The 23,813-nt window shown below is 39.7% G+C and overlaps 1 protein-coding gene across 4 annotated transcripts in view; it reads left to right on the top strand.

Moving 5' to 3' along the window:
* NSRP1 (nuclear speckle splicing regulatory protein 1) overlaps nt 1-23,813 on the top strand; it is a 74,899-nt gene that overhangs the window by 2,238 nt on the left and 48,848 nt on the right. The window contains exons 2-3 of one of the 4 annotated variants that reach the window (XM_063628700.1): nt 304-334; nt 1,070-1,163. The exons of 1 other annotated variant lie outside the window; for it this stretch is intronic. Coding sequence is in view for 2 of the 3 variants with exons in the window: in XM_055257485.2 (XP_055113460.1) it covers nt 1,070-1,163 (94 nt within the window). In the remaining variant the exon portion in view is untranslated. The remainder of the gene's footprint in view (nt 1-303; nt 335-1,069; nt 1,164-23,813) is intronic. 2 more of the 4 variants (XM_055257485.2, XM_055257482.2) reach the window with 2 other exon arrangements.

Raw genomic sequence — 23,813 nt, 5'->3', positions numbered from 1 at the left:
GTCCTGAGGAACATAGATTCCCCTCCCCCGTAATTTTCCAGGATGGAAGCCCGAAGTTTGAGGGAGAAACTTGTGAGGAAATAAAGGAAGTTAGGCTGAGGGGCAGAGAGCGAGACTTTTCTATTTTCCAAAAGCTCGGTCTGAGGCCCCTCAGTCTTGCTTCCTACCCCGCGCTTGAGTTTCTCCCCGCTTGGATGCTCTCAGGGGCAGTGTGAAGAGAGACAGTTCCTGGCTTCCTTAGAGGGCCTTGTTCTCCTTGGCAGAAGCTCAAGTCCTGATTCCCGCCCTTCCTTCTCGTTTTAGGAATATTGTTCTGAGAAGCCACAGAAAAAGGGTAGGCATATAGGAAATTGGGGTATACGTTGCCGCAAAAGAGACAAATACTGTACGTACTTGAAAGTTTTACCTTTGATGTGTAATCCTTACTTTTGATGCGGCCTCCCGTGATCTCCGCATCTTAAAGGCCAAAACGTGAGAAACTAAAGGAGTTGGATCTGATGGGATGGTTCTCTCAGATGCTCCGAGGCAAAGCACGTGATCTTAATAAAGTGTAATGCGAACTTGCCCCATGGCTACTTGGGTTTCTCAGTTAATCTTTTAAAAATTTTCGTGAGTTACACTATCCAGTCAGTTCTTAGAAACTATGTAAGTACACAGTAGGGAAAAAAATCTAGCCATTTTCTTGACTGTTTAGACCGCAAGGATAGTTGAAAGCATTTTAAAATCTTCAGTGGACATGAACTAAACTTTCCACTACACGTTTTTTTTTTAAAATGTTACTGTCACTTCGCCATTTTAAAACATTTCTGAACTTTTCATTTACTTCTCTGATAAAAATGGTATTCGAGTTTAGCCCGTGTCCACAAATGATCACTTAAGAGTAGTAATTATAGAATCTTACGGCATGTTAGAGTTTTGAGATCACTGAGAAGCAAAAACAGTCTATTATGTGTTCATAAAGCTTATGGCATGTTTTGATTTGGTAGCTTCATGTGGAAGAGGTAGTAGATGTGTTTGTTAACATTTAAACATAAAGGTTTAATTTCTATTTCAAAAAAAATATATGCAGGTATGGGCTTATTTTGCCAAAGAAAACACAGCAGTTGCACCCTGTTTTGCAAAAACCATCAGTGTTTGGGAATGATTCTGATGATGATGATGAGGTAAGGAAACCTGTTTTACTCGTGCATGGTTGGAAATGTAAATTTTTAAAATATTGAACTTGTGACTCTGATACCTTTGCATTTCTTTGTCAATACAGTGGAGTATAATTTACAGAATTGTCAAAAAGGAAGGTGTAAAGAAAGCAGCTTCACCGATTTTTTAAAGATTTTTTTCCCTCTAAAAGCTGCAAACTTTACCTTTAAACAAATACACGGTCTTTTCAGACTGCTGAAATTGTCATAACAAAATTGTTCGTGTAAAGATCCCTAGGTATGAGTTATTAAGATGTCACCAATTTCCTACACATTTTTATTAGCAAAGCAGTTTTTAATTTGTTAACCATGAGCTAACATCACTATATAACAGTTCTTAACAATACTACTTTTTTTTAAATTCAGTGTCTGCCAAATGTAATTGCTCAGTTATAATCGTGGTAGTGAATAGTTACCCTTGATAGTACTACAATAACATCTAATATAAACATTTTCTATTTTAGCAGCCAAAACTTTTTCTGTAAAGCCCACAGTTATATATCAGAAACAACCCCAAATGTGTGCTTTTCTTTTCTTTTCTCTCTTTTTTTTTTTTTTTTTTTGAAACAGAGTCTTGCTCAGTTGCTCAGGCTGGAGTGCAATGCCGTGATCTCGGCTCACTGCAAGTCCGCCTCCTGGGTTCAAGCGATTCTCTTGCCTAAGCTTCCTGAGTAGCTGGGATTACAGGCATCTGCCATCATGCCCAGCTAATTTTTGTATTTTTGTAGAGACAGGGTTTCACCATGTTGGCCGGGCTAGTCTTGAACTCCTGACCTCAGGTGATCCGCCTGCCTCAGCCTCCCAAAGTGCTGGGATTACAGGCATAAGACACCGCACCCAGTAAATGTGTGCTTTTCTAATACTCCCATCATGTTTTAATGTTTTTCTCTTTCTTTTTTTTTTTGAGACAGAGTTTCGCTTTTGTTACCTAGGCTAGAGTGTGATGGTGCAGTCTTGGCTCACTGCAGCCTCTGCCTCCTAGGTTCAGGTGATTCTCCTGCTTCAATCTCCCGAGTAGCTGGGGTTACAGGTGCCTGCCACCATGCCTGGCTAATTTTTATTTTTATTTTTTTTTGTATTTTTAATATTTTTTGTATATTTGGTAGATTTTCCTGCCTCAGCCTCCTGAGTAGCTGGGATTACAGGTGCCCCATCACCACGCCCAGCTAATTTTTATATTTTTAGGAGAGACGGGGTTTCACCATGTTGGCCAGGCTGGTCTTGAACCTAACCTCAGGTGATCCACTCGCCTCGGCCTCCCAGAGTGTTGGGATTACATGCGTGAGTCACCGTGCCCAGCCTCTTTTTTTTTTTGAGATGGAGTCTCCCTCTGTTGCCCAGGCTGGAGTGCCGTGGTGCGATCTCGGCTCACTGCAACCTCCGCCTCCTGGGTTCAAGCGATTCTCCTGCTCAGCCTGCTGAATAGCAGGGATTACAGGAACACACCACCACGCCTGGCTAATTCTTGTATTTTTAGTAGAGGTGGGATTTCACCATGTTGATCAGGCTGGTCTCGAACTCCTGACCTCAGATGATCCACCCACCTTGGCCTCCCAAAGTGCTGGGATTACAGGCATGACCCACGGTGCCTGGCTGTTTTTCAGTTTTTATTATATAATAGCATTGGTGGATAATTGAACATATTTGATATTTCTTTGCTACTTTTGAAGACATTGGCTCTGTATGGCTCACAGTTTTTAAAAATTGAGGTATAATTTACATATAAAATTCTCAGATTTTAAGTGTACAGCTTGATGATTTTTGTCAAATGTATATGCCCCAATCAAGATTTAGAACATTTCCCTCTCTCCCAAAAGGCTTTCCATACCCTCCTGCAGTCAGTCTACCTCCCCACTTGCTACCCCAGACAAATGCTCGTATTTCTATCACTAGATTAGTTTTGCCTGTTACAGAATTTCATATTAAAAAAAATCATACAGTATGTACTCTTTTATGTCTGACTTACTCCACTCAGTATAATGCCAGATTCATCCATGTAGCTGTAGAATCACATTTTTCTTAAAATGGATTTTTTCCCCCTTAACAGTGACTTAAGTTTTTCTTCCATTTTTCTGTTTTTATTTCTTCATAAAATATTAGAATAATTGACCGTAAGAAATGAATCCAGGTTCCTAGTTAAATCTCCATTTCTGCATAGCCAACTAGAATATTTTCAAATGGAATATTAAGGAAGTTACTAATTATAACTTTTGAATTTTTAATTATGTTGTTGCATTAATAAATAATACCTACAATAGGTTAAGAGTTGATCGGTTTTGCACCTGTAGCCTATGTACTTTTTATTATGTGGTACCCTTTTAATCGTTTTTTTGGGGACCATATATAGTGTTGCTTTCAACCAGTGTCTAGTCTAGTGGGGAAGACAGACATGTGAACATGAATATAAAGCAGACTGAAATTTGAAAACGAAACTAATATACTGAGGATTCCTGTGTGCTCATTATACTTTATTTGATCTTCAGGATCACTCTGTGATGTATTACTATTCCCATTTTACAGGTCAGAAAATTGAAGCTCAGGTTAAGTAATTTGTTCAAGAACATGTGGCTGATAAATCAGTGGCAAGATTGGGATTTGAACACAGGCCTATCTGACCTTCAAACCTATACTATTCTTCTGTCTTGCCTTGTTTTAACAGTAGTGTTACAGAATGTGAATGAAATGTAGAGAATGAAATGATTCACTTTGTTGCAGGAAAATCAAGGCAGGAATAAGCATTTAAATAACATTCAAGGCTGGTTTAGATTTAAATAGGCAAAAATAGAGGTGAAATAATTTCGTTTGGGAGAGAACAGCAAGAAATACAGAATGGCATACAAGTACAGGGCGTTTTTGTGGAATAATGTGGCTGGAGAAGAGGGTATGTAGGAAAAAATGTTGCAGATGAGGTTGTAACAGGGTTGGGCCAGATTGTGGAGTACCTTAAATTTTTCGTATAAAATTTCAACTTTATATGTTCAAGTAGTTTTTGAGTAATTCGGTGATATTATCACACTGTTGGGAAGGTAACTCTTGAATTGTAAAGCAAATAAAGGGAGAAATGAGAGATAAGTTTCAAAATGCTTGTTAGAAGGCTTTTTTAGTAGTTCAGGTGAGAGATCTCAACCTAGGTTGAGGTCAGTGGGAATGAATGGGGAAAAATGTGAGAGATATCACAGAAATAAGTAGGACCTGACAGCCACATTGAATATATGGGAAAGAGATGAGTCCTGATGCAAGATCTTTTTTTTTTGGTCATCATTTTCCCTCGTTAAAAAAATATATAATTCACACACTGTATACTTTACCCTTTTAAAGTGTACAATTCACTCTGTGTGTGTGTGGTGTGTGTGTGTGTGTGTGTGTGTGTGTGTGTGTGTGTGTGTGTGTGTGTTTTGAGACGGAGTCTCTGTCACCCAGGCTGGAGTGCAGTGGCGCCATCTCGGCTCACTGCAACTGCAACCTCCACCTCCCGGGTTCAAGCAATTCTCCTGCCTCAGCCTCCTGAGTAGCTGGGATTGCAGGCGTCTGCCACCATACCCAGCTGATTTTTGTATTTTTAGTAGAGATGGGGTTTCACCATGTTGGTCAGGCTGGTCTCGAACCCCTGACCTCGTGATCCACCCGCCTCGGCCTCCCAAAGTGCTGAGATTACAGGCGTGAGCCACCATGCCCGGCCAATTCACTGGTTTTTAAGAGTTGTGCAGGCATCACCACTGTTTAGAACATTTTCCTCACCCAGAAAGAAACTGTGTACCCATTACCATCGCTCCCCATTCTCCCCACCCCTAAACCCTGGCAACCACTAATTTACTTTCTGTTTCTATGGGTTTCCCTATTCTGCACATTTCATATAAATAGAATCATGCAATAGGCTTTCTTTTGTGTCTGACTTCTTTCACTTAGCATGATGTTCTCAAGCATGATGTTCTCATGATGTTCTCAAGTAACGTGTCAGTACTCTTTATTTCTTTTTTTATTACTGAATAATATTCCATTGTATGAATGTACCATATTTTATCTATCAGTGGTAGGCATTTGGGTTTTTCCCAACTTCTGGCAATAATGCTGCTATAAATACTTGTGTATAGGTTTTTTGTGTGGATATGTTTTCATTTCTATTGGATATTCTATTGGATATGTACCTAGGATAGAAATTTCTGGTTCATATGATAACTCTGGTTTTGTTTATATATATATTTTTGAGACGGAGTTTTACTCATCACCCAGGTTGGAGTGCAATGGCGTGATCTCGGCTTATTGCAATCTCTGCCTCCCTGTTTCAAGCAATTCTCCCACCTCAGCCTCCTGAGTAGCTGGGATTACAGGCATGTGCCACCATGCCTGGCTAATTTTGTACTTTTAGTAGAGATGGGTTTTCACCATGTTGGCCAGCCTGTTCTCGAACTCCTGACCTCAGGTGATCTGCCCGCCTCGGCCTCCCAAAGTGCTAGGATTACAGGTGTGAGCCACCACACCTGGCCTGGTTTTATTTTTTGTGGAACTGCTAGACTTTTTCAAAATGGCTGTACCATTTTGCATTCCTGTCAGCAATGTATGAGGGTTTTGACACTTCCACATCCTAACATTTCTTTTTTATTGTAGCCATATAGAAGGTGTACAGTGGTATCTCATTGTGGCTTTGATTTGCACTTCCCTGGTGGCCAATAATGTTGGACACTTTTTTGGTTTTGGAGAAATGTATATTCATGTCATTTACCTTTTTTAAAAAAAAATTTAAAATTGAGATGAGGTCTTACTATATTGGCCAGGCTGGTCTTGAACACCTGGCCTCAAGCAGTCCTCCCGCCTCAGCTTCCCAAAGTGCTGGGACTACAGGTGCAAGCCACTGTTCCCAGCCACATTTATCTGTTTTTACTTTATTTTATTTTTTGAGACAGAGTCTCGCTCTGTAGCCCAGGCTGGAGTGCAGTGGCGTGAACTTGGCTCACTACAACCTCCACCTCCTGGGTTCAGCCAGTTCCCCTGCTTCAGCCTCCTGAGTAGCTAGGACTATAGGTGCAGCTGGGATTACAGGCATGTGCCACTACGCCCAGCTAATTTTTGTATTTTTAGTAGAGATGGGGTTTCACTATGTTGGCCAGGCTGGTCTCGAACTCCTGACCTTGTGATCTGCCTGCCTCAGCCTTCCAAAGTGCTAGGATTACAGGCATGAGCCACCACGCCCGGCTTTACCTCTTTTTAAATTGGGTTGTCATTTTATTATGGATTGTAAGAGTTCCTTTAGTATCTTACTAGATATGTGGTTTGTAAGTATATTCTCCTGTTCTGTGGGTTGTCTGTTCGCTTTTCTTGAAAATATCCTTCGAAGCACAAAAGTTGTTTTGAGGAAGTCCGTTTTTTGCTGCTGTTGCTGGTACTTTAGTGTCCTACCTAAGAAACCATTGCCTAATCCGAGGTCACAAAGATTTCCACTATGTTTTCTTCTAAGAATTTTGTTGTTTTAGTCCTTAAGTTTAGGTCTTTCATACATTTTGAAAAAAAAAAAATTTTTTACATAATAAGAGATAGGGGGTTCAACTTCATTCATTTGCATATGGATATCCAGTTGTCCCAGCACCTTTTGTTGAAGACTGTTTACCATTAAATTGTCCATCGTCTATTTACCATTAAATTTTCTAGCACCCTTGTGGTTTAATATACAAATAATTATAAAAATCACTTACTATGGATACAACAGAAAGACTGGACATGCTTATCTTGCGTTTCATATTAAAGCACACTGGTATACTGTGTAACACAAAGCATCATGGCCGGGCATGATAACTCATGCCTGTACCCTCACACACTTTTGGAGGCTGAGGTGGGAGAATCGCTTGAGGCTAGGAGTCCAAGTCCAGCCTGGTCAACAGCGAGACCTCGTCTCTATAAAAAAAAAAAAAAAAAGTGTGGTGGCACACACTGGTAGTGTTAGGTACTTGGAAGGCTCAGGTGGGGGAGAATTGCTTGAGCCCAGGTTTGAGGCTGCAGTGAGCTAGGATGGTGCCACTGCCCTCCAGCCTGGGCAACAGAGGGAGATCCTGTCTCTAAAAGAAAAAGCAAAAGCAATATGAAATGACCACAACATACCACAGTTTGAGAAGGATGGGTTTACACAAGTAATCTAGAGAGTTTTTTGACGTTACTGCTGTTTCTTTTCCATTGTGAAATGAGGCTGGTGTTAGCTAGCCAGTGGGTACACTAGAGTCAGCAAGGATAGGCCTGGGCCATTTTGTGCTAGCTTTCTCCTTCCCTCCTGCTCTTCTTTTCCTCCTTCCTGTAGTGGAACTTTAATACAGAGAATTGTTAACATAGGTGATGGAAGACTTGAGATGCCAAAAAGGGGATGATGAGGCAGTCGAGAGATTAGCAGCAGTAAGAAGCAAGTAGTGATATATAGAGGGATACAAGTAGGAGATGGTTCTTGGAGGCTGGGGACCATAGTTACCTGGTGGGAACTGGGCTTGTCCAGAAGGAGCAGAAACATTTGGGAGATTCAGCCTTAGAGAGAAAGATTCTCCTACCTTCCAGTCAAAGCCAATGGACAAGGGAGCTGCAGCTTATTTCTTAGTGAACAGAATATAAAACCATTCCTTAGAATAATTTCCTTACCTATAAAAAAATCAGTCCGGTTAATTCCAGCTTGTCTTTTTACTGAGAAGTAAATTTATTGAGTATATTTAAATATTTGTGAGATTTGGCCAGTCATGGTGGCTCAGGCCTATAATCCCAGCACTTTGGGAGGCTGAGGTGGGCAGATCACTTGAGATCAGTAGTTCAAGACCAGCCTGGCCAATATGGTGAAACCCCATCTCTACTAAAAATACAAAAATTAGCTGGACATGGTGGTGGGCACCTGTAATCCCAGCTACCTGTAATCCCAGTTACTCAGGCTGAGGCAGGAAAATCGCTTGAACCCTGGAGGCAGAGGTTGCAGTGAGCTGAGATCAAGCCACTGCACTCCAGCCTGGGTGACAGAACGAGACTCTGTCTCAAAAAAAAAGATTAAAAAAAAATTGTGTGATTTGGCTATATATTAAAATCTCTTTCATAATTAGTCAACAATTTAGGCAACAATTAAATTATTAGTGCTGTGGAAAATATAGAAGAAAGATAATTTCTTATTCCCCTCCTGAGGAGAGCATTTGATACACCTGGAAAGGAGCTGCTATGAAGCCAATTTATCTGTTCTTTTTATCAATTCAGCAGCTTAAATTTAAGATCAGATTTTCTCTCTAGTGGTTCAACAGAGGGAGCCCTAGCACATGAATTGTTTTCATTTTGTGCTTGCATCCAGGGTTAGTTTAGTGGGAAAGTGGTAGTCTATATCTTTTAATTATAATTTAAGCAGTTCCTCCTTTCTTTTTTGAGACAAAGTCTGGCTCTGTCATCCAGGCTGGAGTGCAGTGGCGCGATCTCGGGTCACTGCAGCCTCCACCTCCCAAGTTAAAGCAATTCTTGTGCCTCAGCCTCCCAAGTAGCTGAGATCACAGGCGTTTGCCACCAGGCCCAGCTAATTTTTGTATTTTTTGTAGAGATGGGGTTTTGCCACGTTGGCCAGGCTGGTCTTGAACTCCTGGCCTCAAGGGATCTGCCTGCCTCAGCCTCCCAAAGTGCTGTGATTGCAGGCATGAGCCACCATGCCCGGCCTAGTAGATCCTCTTTTTCAAATTGTCAGAATAAGTTAGAAATAATTATCATTTTGTTCAAGGTGGGAGAGATGGTTTGGGAGGGTGAAGGTTTTTACACCATGTGAGTAAGAAAGCATATTCTGATGCTGCTGTCAGTTCATAAGTGAGTGGTTTTGCTGTCATAATAACATATTTAATCTATTTTTTTTCCCAATCCATCCTCTTTTCCGGTCTCACTGTCACCATGTTCATTCTTTTCTGTTGGATTATTTTGTTTCATAACTAGTTTCCTTATTATCTGTCTCCTCAAATTGTTTATGATATTGTCAGATTGATCTTCCTAAAGCACAGTTATAATCACTGATCCTCAGTCCTGAACGTAATTATATTTAAAATCTAAACTGCTAATCTTGACTTTGAAAACCTTCTCTATGCTTTGCCCCTAGAATGCTTACTAGCATTTTCTCTTAACTGTTCCTCCATAAAAAGTACACTGTCATGCATGCAGTTTTTCACAGCTCTGCTTTTCTTTACACTGGAAGTCTTCTCCCCATTTTTTTAATGTCCAAATTATAGCCATCCTTCAAAACCCATTGCAAAAGCTACTTCTTTCAAGATACCTTCTTTGATTTTCCTCACTGGAAAGAATCTCTTCCTTTTTCTTACACTCTTTACCTTTCTTATTGCACTTAGCTTTTAACAGCTTGCATTATAAGTTATTTACATACATGCCTTGTCACTGTACTAGATAAAGTATGAGCTCTATGAGTTGGGATCTGGCCATCTAGCCTAGCTTCGTTTTTATTTTTTGAAACAGAGTCTTGCTCTATTGCCCAGGCTGGAGTGCAGTGGCGCGATTTCGGGTCACTGCAACCTCCACTTCCCAGCCTGAGCGATCTTTTAGCCTCCGCCTCCTGAGTAGCTGGGACCACTGGTGCGAGACACCACTCTCGGCTCATTTTTGTATTTTTTTGTAGAGACAAGGTTTCGCCATGTTGCCCAGGCGGGTCTCAAGCTCTTGAGCTCAAAGTAAAATGCCCACCTTGGCCTCCCAAAGTGCTAGGATTACAAGTGTGAGCCACCATACCTGGCCTAGGCTAGCTTCTAAAAATCAGTAAGATTATTTATTCAGGTGTTTTAGCTGTCTGTATTGTAAAGAGCCAGATAGTAAATGTTTTAGGCCTTGCAGGGCAACTGCACAACTTCGGTCTCAGTGTGAAAGCAGCCATTAGGCAATATGTAAATTATGAGCATGAGTAATAAATGTGTTTTAATAAAATTTTATTTACAAAAATGGAGATGGGCTGTATTTGACCCATAGCCTATAACTTGCTGACCACTGGTCTGTATGATTGTTCTCAAAAGTATTTTTGATAACAAATATTTAACGAGTGTTGTTAAGTGACCAAAATGGTTAGATGTTGCATGACAGATTAAACATAGAACTCCTTTTTAGATGTTTATCTATGATAAATGCCTGCCCATTTTGCAGAGCATAATGAATTTTCCTTTTAATGTCGGCAACTGAAATGTTTATTTCTAAACAATGGATACTTGTGAAATCTAGTTTTGTAACATAATTTATATGCCATTAAGAGATACGATGTATACAGTCTGAAAATTGTTGCACTTTTTTTGGAGACAAGGTTTTGCTCTGCTGCCCAGGCTGGAGTGCAGTGATATGATCATGGCTCACTGCAACCTCGACCTTCTGGGCTCAAGTGATCCTCTCACTTAAACACTCCAGTAGCTGGCACCACAGGGATATGCCACCACATCTGGCTAATTTGTTTATTTTTTGTAGAGACAGGGTCTCCCTCTGTTTCCCAGGCTGGTCTCAGACTCGTGGCCTCAAGTGATCCTCCTGCCTCAGCCTCCCAAAGTGTCGGGACTATAGGTGTGAACTGCTGTAACTGGCCTAGTTGTTGCTTTTGGATAAAGAGACAAAACTTTTTAACCACTTTAAAAGAGAGTATTAAGTTTAGATAGCTAAAATTTATTAACTTAGTTTTACATTTTATTTACATTATTTATTATTATTATTATTTTTCATTTTTTGTGACAGGATCTTGCTGTTTCACCCAGGCTGGAGTACAATTTGTGCAGTCACAACTCATGGCAGCCTCAACCTCCCAGGCCGAAGCATGCCCCCCACCTCAGCCTCCCAAGTAGCTGGGACCACAGGCACACACCACCATGCCTGGCTAATTTTTTAATTTATTTTTTGTAGAGACAGAGTCTCACTGCGATGCCCAGGCTGCTCTTGAACTCCTGGGCTCAAGTGATCCACCTGCTTTGGCCTCCCAAAGTGTTGCGATTATAGGTGTGAGCCACTGCACCTGGCTGTGAACTTAGTATGTATATATATGTATATGAAATTTTATATATATATATAAAATCATATATATAAAATTACTCAGAAGCCATGGTATAGTCCTTTTATAGGTTAAGCATTTATAGAAATTATAAGGGAAACATTAAAACCCTAGCAGAAAAAAAAGAGGAAAACACATTTAGAGACAAATATAGAAAAAATAGAACTATCTACTGAACACTAAAAATACTCAATTTTGCTATAAGAAATGTAAACTGAGGACAATAGTGAGCTACCATTTTTTGCCATCATATTAGCCAAATACTTTTTAAAAATGAAATGGCAAGATGTTTGTGAAATTGCACTCGAATTTTTGTTATAAATTGACGCACATTTTTGGAAGCAGATGGACCTCTTCTGGAAAGCAATTCCAAAAATTAGTATAAATCTTTTAAAAGTTGACTATTGCTTACCCAATGTTACCAGTCAGGAGACTGAAACCTTGCCAATATTTTCCTTTCTAAAATTTTGTCTTGGAATTGTCAGAAATTGATATAAAATATTTTTAGGTATTCAAAAGCATTTATCTTGGGTTTCTTTATGATCGCAAAAACTTAAGACCAGTCCAACTTTCAACAGTGAAAGCATGAGTAAGTAAAGTGTGTGCAATACTATGGCTATTATATTCATCATGAAATAACATTTAGTGAAAAAAATAGACAAATTTGTTATAGATAAAAGGAAAAAAGACAATAAAGAAAGCATTTCATAATATTAATGGTAGTTATCTTTGTATGGCAGACAATGAGTGGTTTTTTGTTTTGTTTTTTTTAATTTGTAGAGATGGGGGTCTCGCTATATTGCTCAGGCTCATTTTGAACTCCAGGCCTCAAGTGTTCCTCCTGCCTTGGTGTCCCAAAGTGCTGGGATTACAGGTGTGAGCCACCATGCCTGGCATGGTTATTTTTTTTTTATACTTTTCTATATTTTCAGCTATTTCTTAAGAAAAATTATGGTGACTTTTAAGGATTTCCCATAGTGTATTTAGTTTCCAAATCATATTAAAATGTAAAAAGAAATAACACATTTTATCTGATAGAAGACTAGGAGAGAAAATATTGGGACATTTTAAAAGCGTGAAGTAAGATGAAATAAGCAGGATACAAAATTGAATACTTAGGTTGTACAATGCTATAGGTGCACAGATAAGTAAAAAATAATAAATGAAAATGGTTACTTTTTAGCATGGTAGTGTGAGTTTTTTTTCAAAATCATATTATTATTTTGTTATAATTTTGACGAATACAAGGAAGTGAGTGCTTAAAAAAAAAGATAACCATAATTGTGTATTCCCAAAGTAAGAAGCATTAGCAAGTTACAGGATTACATAAGTGTATACACTTCTATTCCTTTCACTATTTCTTAATATTTCTCCTCTTTAATCTTTTTAAAAATTTTCTTGAAAAAATAAGTTGAAGGTTTGGTTTTCCTAATGAAAAATTAATCTTATTTTAGCTGGAAGCCTGTTTGGCTTACTATTGGTAAGAAAAAGTTAAAATTTTAATCTATCTGAACATTATAGTACATCCAAATCAATGATATGTTTTAGTTGTGGTTTTTCATCAGTTTTAATCAGATAATGTCTTATTTCTCTAGATATAGTCTAATATAGTTCAAATAAAAAGACAGTTGTACATAGATAAGACAAAGCATATTGTGAAAATGTTGGGAAATTTAGGTTATTTTAATGATGGCTAAGAATTTGTGAACTTTTCTCATGCTATTAAACTGAATTAGTAGTAAATTCATGGTACCGAGTGTATCAGAGTATAAACAGTGAGGGATTTAAAGTAATTGTGCAGTTTGCTAAAATTTCATCCTTAACCTACCGGCTAAGAGTGAAAAAGCAAGAAGAGAGAAAAGGAAAAGGATGGAACTAAGACAATTCTATTAGAAGTGGGGAGATGGCAAGAGAATTCTGTCCTCCTTATTTTTCTTTTTCTTTTTTAAAATATTTCATTTTGAGACAGGGACTCACTGTTGCCCAGGCTAGAGTGCAGTGGCTCAGTCACAGCTCACTGTAGCCTCAACCTCCTGGGCTCAAGCAATTCTCCCACCTCAGCCTCCCAAGTAGCTGAGACTACAGTCATGCACTACCATGCCTGCCTAATTTTTTTTAATTTTTTTTTGTTGAGACAGAGTCTCACTGTGTTGCCCAGGCTGTTCTGGAGCCCCTGGCTTCAAACGATCCTCCTGCCTCAGCCTCTCAAAGTACTGGGATTAGAAGCGTGAGCCACCATGCCCAGCCTCCACTAGTCTTTTTAACCATTGTTTTCCGTTTCTGAGGTCTTTGACTTAATTTCATAGTTTTTCAACATGTGCTCATTGGGGCATTATTTCTTAAGTTTTTGATTTTTTTTTTTTTTTTTTTTTTTTTTTGAGACGGAGTCTTGCTCTGTCACCCAGGCTGGAGTGCAGTGGCGCGATCTCGGCTCACTGCAAGCTCCGCCTCCCGGGTTCACGCCATTCTCCTGCCTCAGCCTCTCCGAGTAGCTGGGACTACAGGCGCCCGCCACCACGCCCGGCTAATTTTTTGTATTTTTAGTAGAGACGGGGTTTCACCGTGGTCTCGATCTCCTGACCTCGTGATCCGCCCGCCTCGGCCTCCCAAAGTGCTGGGATTACAAGCGTGAGCCACCGCGCCCGGCAAGTTTTTGATTGTTAAAGAATGCTTGCCCATTGCTTTTATCACTTAAATATCTACTTGATTGGGTGTAATATTTCTAGAATAACAATTTATTTCAAAATATTACAGACATTAGTCATTTTTTCTAGTACTTAATGTTCTTATCAGGAAGTACAACACTATAATTTCTTTTATCCCTACTTCTAGACTTTTTTTAATTGGCTTGGACTACTGGAGAGTATATTCTTTATAGCCTTTTTAATTCAATGTGTCTTGCTGCAAATAATGTTGAATTGTTTTTTCCAGGAGTACATTGTTGCTTTTTCTCTGAATATTTAGCCTTTTCTTCATTTCATTGAAATTTACTGTCATCCATGTGCTGGGTTATCATTTTGGAGGGTCATCTTTGTCTTTCATATCATCGTCATGCATTTATTAATGCATTCAACAGATATTTATTGATCACTTGCCCTGTGCCAGTGAAACATAACAAAAGCCACTGCCTTTGTGGCACTTATATTCTCAAGGTGGTGGTTGGATGGGGGGGTGATAAGTAATTAACATAACAGATAAGTAAGTTACACGTGAATTTAGAAGGTTACAGAGCTGTGAAAAAGTAGAGCAGGGTAAGGAGAATTAAACAGGTATTTAGGGAAATTAGTCAGTCTATGTCTTTTTCTCTCTACTAGCAGATTAAACTTTTGTCAGTGTTTCAGTTATAGCTTTTCTGTTTCTTACTGTTTCTAATTTATTTATTAGCTCTATTTGTGTTATTTTAGTCTTCAATATGTTTTCTTTAGCTCTGTAGTTTTTCTGTCTTTTATTGTCCTTTCATCTGAATATTAACTTTTAAAATTTAATTAGTAATCTTATTTTGAAAGACTTTGACAGAGAAGAGAGAGAGGAAGAGATGGAAATGATAGTTCGAAGATACACAGGTATACCTCACTGATATTGTGGGTATGGTTCGAGACCACTGCAATAAAGTAAATATCTCAGTAAAGCAAGTCATGTAAATTTTTTGTTTCCTAGTGTATATAAAAGTTATGTTTATGCTATGCTGTAGTTTTTGAAGTGTGTAATAGCATTATAGCTAAAAAAAAATGCCTATACCATAATTTTAAAATACTTTATGCTAAAAAATGCTAATGATCATCTGAGCCTTTAGCCAGCAATAATATTTTTGCTGGTGGAGGGTTTTGTCTCAATGTTTATGGCTGCTGACTGATCAGGTGGTGTTTGCTGAAGGCTGGGTGGCCATAGCAATTTCTTAAGACAAAAATGAAGTTTGCTGCATTGATTGACTCTTCCTTTAATGAATTATTTCTCAGTAGCATGTGATGCTGTTTGGTAGCATTTACCCACGGTAGAACTTTAAAAATTGGAGTCAGTCCTCTCAAATCCTGCTGCTGTTTTATCAACTAAGTTTATGTAATTATCTAAATTCTTTGTTGTCATTTCAACAATGCTCATGTCGTCACCATGAGTAGATTCTATATAAAGAAACCAGTGCAAGGCCAGGCGCGGTGGCTCACGCTTGTAATCCCAGCACTTTGGGAGGCCGAGGCGGGCGGATCACAAGGTCAGGAGATCGAGACCATCCTGGCTAACATGGTGAAACCCCATCTCTACTAAAAATACAAAAAATTAGCCGGGCATGGTGGTGGGCGTCTGTAGTCCCAGCTACTCCGGAGGCTGAGGCAGGAGAATGGCATGAACCCGGGAGGCAGAGCTTGCAGTGAGCTGAGATCGCACCACTGCACTCCAGCCTGGGCGACAGAGCAAGACTGTCTCAAAAAAAAAAGAAACCAGTGCAGTGGCTCATGCCAATAATCGCAGCACTTTGGGAGACTGAAGTAGGCGAATCACCTGAGGTCAGGAGTTCAAGACCAGCCTGGCTAACATGGTGAAACCCCATCTCTACTAAAAAATAAAAAAGTTAGCCAGTTGTGGTGGCACACGCCTATAATCCCAGCTACTCAGAAGGCTGAGGCAGGAGAATCACATGAACCCAGGAGGTGGAGGTTGCAGTGAGTCAAGCATGCCACTGCACTCCAGCTTGGGCAACAGAGCGAGACTGTCTCAAAAAGAAAAGAAACCATTTTCTTTGCTCATCCAGTAGAAGAAATTTGTCATCAATTCAAGTTTAATGATGAGATTGTCATCAATTCAAGTTTTATCATGAGCAGTTCAGTCACATCTTCAGACTCCATTTGTAATTCTAGTTCTCTTGCTATTTCTACCCCATCTGCAGCCACTTCATCTACTGAAGTCTTGAAGCCCTCAAAGTCATTCATGAGGGTTGGAATCAGCTTCTTCCAAACTCATGTTAGTGATGTTTGGCCTCCACCCATGAATCACAAGTGTTCTTAATGGCTTCTAGACTGTTGAATTTCTTCCAGAAGGTTTTCAGTTTACTTGCCCACATCTATCAGAGGAATCACTGACTGTGGAAGCTGTAGAGTTTATGAAATGTATTTTTTTTTTTTTTTTTTTGAGACAAGGTCTCACTTTGTCACTGGCTGGAGTGCAGTGGTGTGATCTTGGTTCACTGTAACCTCTGTTCCCTGGGCTCAAACGATCTTCCCACCTCAGCCTCCCGAGTAGCATGGACCACAGGCACTCACCACCACACCCAGCTATTTTTTTTTTTGGTAGAGACGGGTCTCATCATGTTGCCCAGTGTGGTCTCAAACTCCTGAGCTCAAGCAATCTACCTGCCTTGGCTTCCCAAAGTGCTGGTGTTACAGGTATGAGCCACCACACCTGGCCTTGAAATGTATTTCTTAAATAAGACTTGAAGGTCAGAATTACTCCTTGAACCATTTGCTCCAGAATGGATAGTGTGTTGATGATAGGCCTGAAAACAAAATTCGTCTCCTTGTACATCTCTGTCAGAGCTCTTGATAACCCGATGCATTGTCAGTGAGCAGTATTTTGAAAGGAATCTTTTTTCAAGCAGTGGGTCTCCAAGACAGGATTAAAATATTCAGTAAACCAAGCTGTAAACAGATGTGCTGTGATCTAGGCTTTGTTGTTTCATTTATAGAGCACAGGCAAGTAGATTTAGCATAATTCTTAAGGGCCCTAGCGTTTTTCAAATTGTCAATGAGAGTCAGCCTTTGAAGCTTTGAAGGCAAGCGTTGACTTCTCTTGGGCTTTGAAAGTCCTAGATGGCATCTTCTTCCAATAGAAGGCTGTTTTGTCTACACTGATAATCTGTTGTTTAGTGTAGCCACTTTCATTGATGGTCCCGGTTAGGTTTTCTGGATAACTTACTGCAGCTTCTAAATTGGCTTAAGGGAACATTGTAGCTAGTTTGATCTTCTCTTCAGACTACTAAAATTCTCTCCATATCAGCAATAAGGCTGTTTGCCTTCTTATTATTCATGTGTTCACTGGAGTAGCAACTTTTAATTTCCTTCAATAACTTTTCCTTTGCATTCAGAACTTGACTGTTTGACTGCAAGAAGCCTAGCTTTGGGCCTGTCTTGCCTTTCAGCATGCCTTCCTTAATCAGCTTAATCATTTCCAGCTTTTGATTTAAAGTAAGAAACCTGCTACTCTTTCTTTCACTTGAACATTTAGAGGCCATTGTAGGGTTATTAGTTGACCTAATTTCAGTATTGTTGCGTCTTAGGGAATAGGAAGGCCTGGGGAGAGGGAGAGAGGAGAGAGGAGAACACCGGTTGGTGGAGCAGTCAGTCAGGAAACACACAACATTTATCAGTTAAGTTATCCATTTTATCTGGGCATGGTACATGGCTTCCCCAAACAGATACATTAATAACACCAAAGCTTGTTGATTACAGATCATTGTAACATGTAATAATGAAAAAGTTTGAAATATTGTGAGAATTACCAATATGTGACACACTGACATGAAGTGAACACATGCTGTTGGAAAAATGGCACTGATAGACTTATTCAATGCTGGGTTGCCACACATCTTCAATTTGTAATAAAACATCTGTGAAGCACAATAAAACAACGAATGCCTATAATGGTACGGTCACTGTAATTTTCCTTTTTGTTGTCTTAGGATAGAGATAATTTGTGCAGGTTTTGGCTGAAAGAGAAGCAGCTAAGGAAAAATGAGAGATTTTACAGCTAAGAAAACTAGGATGTCAAGAAGTTAACTGGTCCATAGCACACACAGAGTACTTAGATAATAGAGCTAAATTTTGTTTTTTTTTGTTTTTTTGTTTTTTTGTTTTTTGGAGACAGAGTCTGGCTCCGTCCCCCAGGCTGGAGTGCAGTGGCACCATCTCGGCTCACTGCAAGCTCCGCCTCCCGGGTTCACGCCATTCTCCTGCCTCAGCCTCCCGAGTAGCTGGGACTACAGGCGCCCACCACCACGCCCTGCTAATTTTTTTTGTATTTTTAGTAGAGACAGGGTTTCACTATGTTGGCCAGGATGGTCTCGAACTCCTGACCTCGTGATCCGCCCACCCTGGCCTCCCAAAGTGCTGGGATTACAGGCGTGAGCCACCGCGCTCGGCCAATAGAGCTAAATTTTGAATCCAGGTCTGCCTGATTCAAGTCCATGCTTTTAAACAATGTAATGTACTCCCTCTGAGAGTTAGTTTGTTCATAATGGAATTTCCAAAGTTTCAGAGAATGGATTTCAGAAAAAATAGAGAAAGGGTTAGTAGGGGACTGGCAAAGATCGGGTTGACTTCAAAGGGTCAATCTTGTTTATTATTTGGAAAGGGAACACAAATAGAAGTTGTGTTCAAATGTGCTTTTTATCATGTGAAATTACACAATTTTGCCTTCCAGTGACCTAGGAATATTTTGAGGAGATTAGGCTATATTTAATTTTCAACAAAATTGACATCCCATTGTCTGGATATATATATATATATATATATATATATATTTTTTTTTTTTTTTTTTTTTAACAGTCTATCCCAAGGGTTTTCAATGGGTATATTGCTACTTCAAGAGGAGATTCAGAAATTTGTGGAGTGGGTTTTGCTTATCATAATTGTTGTATTTATTTATTTATTTATTTGAGACAGGGTCTTAACTCTGTCTCCCAGGCTGGAGTGCAGTGGTGCAGTCACAGCTCACTGCAACCTCTGCATCCAGGACTCATGCGATCCTCCCGTTTTAGCCTGCTGAGTAGCTGGGACTACAGGCATGTGCCACCATGCCCAGCTAATTTTTGTAGAGACAGGATTTCACCATGTTGGCCCAGGCTGGTCTTGAACTCCTGGGGCTCAAGTGATCTGCCCACTTCTGCTTCCCAAAGTGCTGGAACTGTAGGTGTGAGCCACCATGCCTGGCGCTTATCAGAGTTAACTTAGGTAGGGTGTTGTTGGCACCAGTTTTTTGTTTTGGAGACAGAGTCTTACTCTGTCGCCCAGGCTGGAGTGCAGTGGCGCGATCTCGGCTCACTGCAAGCTCCACCTCCCGGGTTCACGCCATTCTCCTGCCTCAGTCTCGAGAGTAGCTGAGACTATAGGCACCCGCCACCACGCCCAGCTAATTTTTTGTATTTTTAGTAGAGACGGGGTTTCACCGCTGACAGGATGGTCGTGATCTCCTGACCTAGTGACCTGCCTTGGCCTCCCAAAGTGCTGGGATTACAGGCGTGAGCTCCCGCACCCGGCGTTGGCACCAGTTTTTGATGAGGACCAGGGGTGGTAGATACTGTGCATCTCATGCCCCCATTAATATAGGTGAAATCCCTCTGAACAATGCATATAGATGAAAAACTGCTTATTTTATTTTATTTTATTTTATTTTATTTTTGTGATCATGGCCCACTGTAGCCTTGATGTCCCAGGCTCAAGTGGTGGCTCATGCCTGTAATCCCAGCACTTTGGTAGGCCAAGGCGGGTGGATCACCTGAGGTCAGGAGTTTGAGACCATCCTGGCCAACATGGCGAAACCCCGTCTCTACTGAAAATACAAAAATTAGCTGGGTGTGGTGGTGCACATCTGTAGTCCCAGCTACTCGGGAGGCTGAGGCAGGAGAATTGCTTGAATCTGGGAGGCAGAGCAAAACTCTGTCTCAAAATTAAAAACAAAAAACAAAAAAGAGTATTGGGTATGATACGATTGAGAACTACCAGTCTGGGCTTTCCCCACTGACATAAAATGGCTCATTTATTATATATTAAATTTCCATAAATATGTAGGTTTGTTTCGTTGGACTATTCTGTTTCATTGATTTTTTTTCTTTAATCCTGCTTCAATACCATATTATTTCAATTACTCTAGCATTATAATCTCTTTTAATATGTGATAGGACAAAGAATAAGAAAAGTTGAAGTTTATTGAGCACTTTGTTTATGTTAGGTATGGCTTTACGTGTTTGATATGAATTATCTCGTAATTATGTTAATTGGTTTACCATATTTTATCAAATCTAAGCTGCTTTGATATTGATGCTTTCTTGGTGTTACCAGAAAGTGTCAATGAAAACTTTTCATACAGAGCATCATTATTGCTTCCTGGGTGACAGCATTTTTTTAATAAGTCACTGATTTCTGAGAGATTAAAATATGAAGAATCTGTGTTTTAGAATCAGAGAAATAAGATGTCATTATTCTCATTTTACAGTTGAGGAAACGGGCAGAAAGTTTAACTTGCCTGAGATTACACAGCTAATTGACTTAATAACCCATATGATTGGTTGGGATCTTTTAAAGTTATTACATTTTCTAAGCGTTTATTGCTGATACACAGCAGTAGTGATTATACACAGCAGTAGTGATTATACACACACACATTTGTACATATGTCATATTTTATGTATATATCTAAGGATTTTTTTTGTATGTGGATATAGTATCTGAGCACCTTGCTGAACTCTTTTATTAGTTGTAATAATAGGTTAAAATCCTCTGGATTTTCTGAATAGGTAATCATATTACCTGAAAATGATTTTAATACTAATTTTTTTTCTGGTCTAATTGCATTGAGTAGAACCTCAAGAGTATTCTTGAAATACAGTGGTAATAGCAGGCATCCTTTTCTTGTTTCTGACCTTACGAAGATATTTCTAATGTTTCACCATTAAGTATGCTATTCACGCTAGGTTCATGGTAAATATCCTTTTTCAAATTAAGGGAGTTTCCCTGTATTGTAGATTTGTCATTCACAAATCTTCTTATTTACAACTATTCGGCAATCCTCTCTACTGAGTTTGTCTCTATAATAGAGTCCTTCTACCAGGTGCCCCTCCCTGTGAGAGAATATACTTCCTACCTTCTTGATATCAGGCTTAGCCATGAGGCTTGCTTTAGCCAGTGGAAGTGATGTATGCTGTATCTGAGCAAAACTTCAGGAGTCATTGCCTGATTAAGTCATTGCTTTTACCCCCTCGGCCATATGAACAATATGTTGCATATAGGTACTGTGCCTTCAGCTTCAGTCCTAGAATGAAGACAGTGAGGAGCCACAGCCATCCACAATGGACATATAGCATGAGCAAGAAATAAACGTTTGTATTGTAAGCCTTGAGACTTTGGTGGTATTTGTTAACACAGGATCAGTTATCAAAATTGACCAATAACTTTAGGTGCTAAACATTTTAATTAGGGATTGAATTTTGTCAGCTCTTTTTTCAGCATCTGTTACTATTGTAAATTACATTGATAGATTTTTTTCAAAAGTGAAACCACTCTTTAAAATACTAGGATAAACTGTACTTAGTCTTGGTGTATTATTCTTTAAATGTGCAACTGGATTTTATTTGCTGTTTTTTAAATTGTAAAATATGCATAACATAAAATTTACCATTTAAGCATTAAGTGTGTAGTTCAGTAGCATTAAATGCATTTACACTGTTGTTCAACTATTACCATGGTATATTTTGAGAACTTTTTTATCTTCCCAAACTGAAACTGTATACTCATTATATAATAACTCCCCTTCCGCCATGCCCTGCCCAGCCCTTAGCAACCACCATTCTACTTTGTGTCTATAAATTTGACCATTCCAGATACCGCATATACATGGAATCATATAGTATTTGTCTTATTGTGATGGGGTTATTTCACTTAGCATAATGTCCTCAGGGTTCATCCATGGTATAGCATGTGTCAGAATTTCCTTCTCCATTGTATATGTGTATCACATTTTGTTTAATCTGTTCATCCATACCTGGACCTTTTGGCTGTTGTGAATAATGCTGCTATGAACATGGCTGTATAAGTAACCGTTTCATTTCCTGCCTTCAGTTCTTTTGAGTGTACAGTTGTCCCTTGGTGTCCGTGGGGGACTGGTTTGAGGTCCTTCCTCCCACAGATATGAAAATCTGTGAATGCCCAAGTCCCTGATATAAAATGGCATAGTATTTGCACATAACCTATGCACGTTCTCCCATATACTTTCAATTATCTCTGGATTACTTGTAATACCTAATACAATGTAAATACTGTGTAAATAGTTATACTGTATTGTTTAGGGAATAATAACAAGGAAAAAAAGCCTATACATCTCCAGTACAGGCACAGTTTTTTTTTTTTTCCAAATATTTTCAAACCATGGTTGGTTGGATCCACATAGATGGAACCCACAGATACAGAGGGCCAACTGTATACTTTGGGGGGTGGTGGGGGAATTGTTGGATCATATTGTAATTTCTGTGTTTAAGTTTCTGAGGACTGTTTCAGTCTTGGGGAACCACCACAGTGGCTGTATCATTTTACATTCCTACCAGCAATACACACAAGTTCCAATTTCTCTACATCCCTTCGCAGCACTAGGTATTGACTGTTTTATTTGATAATAGCTATCCTAAGGGGTATGAAGTGGTATCTCAAGTCTTAGCCTTTTTTTTTTTTTTTTTTTTTTTGAGATGGAGTCTCGCTTTGTTGCCCAGGCTGGAGTGCAGTGGTGTGATCTTGGCTCACTGCAAGCTCTGCCTCCCAGGTTCACGCCATTCTCCTGCCTCAGCCTCCCGAGTAGCTGGGACTACAGGCGCCTGCTACCATGCCTAGCTAATTTTTTGTATTTTTAGTAGAGACGGGGTTTCACCGTGTTAGCCAGGATGGTCTCAATCTCCTGACCTCGTGATCTACCCGCCTCAGCCTCCCAAAGTGCTGGGATTACAGGTGTGAGCCACCGCGCCCAGCCGTCTTTGCCCATTTTTTAATCAGGGTTTTTGTTTTTGTTGAGTTGTAGGAGTTCTTTTTTCAATCCGTTATCCAGATACATGATATGCATATATTTTCTCCTTTTTGTGGGTTGCCTTTTCACTCTGTTGAAAGGGTCCTTTCCTGCACAAGTTTTTAATTATGCTGATTCAGTTTATCAATTTTTTTGTTGCCTCTGCTTTTGGTGTCATATCTAAGAAATCATTACCAGATCCAATTTCATTAAGTTTTCTGTTTTCTTTCAAGAGTTTTATAGTTTTAGCCCTTATGTTTAGGTCTTTAATCCATTTTGACACAAAATTTTTGTGTACAGTGTGTTTGCTATTAAGTCGCATTGGCCTATAGTTTTCTTGTGCTGTTCTAATCTGGTGTTGATTTTGCTCTCCCTCTTTTTTTTTCCTGTAAAACAATGGCTCTACAGGTGTGAAATGGGGGTAGCCCTTGGGAGTTACTTAGGATCTGCAAAAACAAAACTTTTTCACAGGAATACTGAGACACTATTTGAGGCCAGGCATGGTGGCTCATGCCTGTAATGCCAGCACTTTGGGACGCTGAGGTGGGCGGATCACGAGGTCAGGAGATCAAGACCATCCTGGCTAACAGTGAAACACTGTCTCTACTAAAAATACAAAAAATTAGCTGGGCGTGGTGGCAGGCACCTATAGTCCCAGCTACTGGGGAGGCTAAGGCAGGAGAATGGGGTGAACCTGGGAGGCGGCGCTTGCAGTGAACCGAGATCGCACCACTGCACTGCAGCCTGGGTGACAGAGCGAGACTCCATCTCAAAAAAAAAAAAAAAGACATTATTTGCTTTTTACTCTCATAGTCTCACAAGTATACGGTGTTTTCCAGAGGCTGCTTACATGTAATATT

This window comes from Symphalangus syndactylus, chromosome 20, assembly GCF_028878055.3.
Source record: "Symphalangus syndactylus isolate Jambi chromosome 20, NHGRI_mSymSyn1-v2.1_pri, whole genome shotgun sequence".
In the NCBI taxonomy this organism is placed as follows: Eukaryota; Metazoa; Chordata; class Mammalia; order Primates; family Hylobatidae; genus Symphalangus; species Symphalangus syndactylus.
This window is presented reverse-complemented; position numbering and strand designations above follow the sequence as displayed.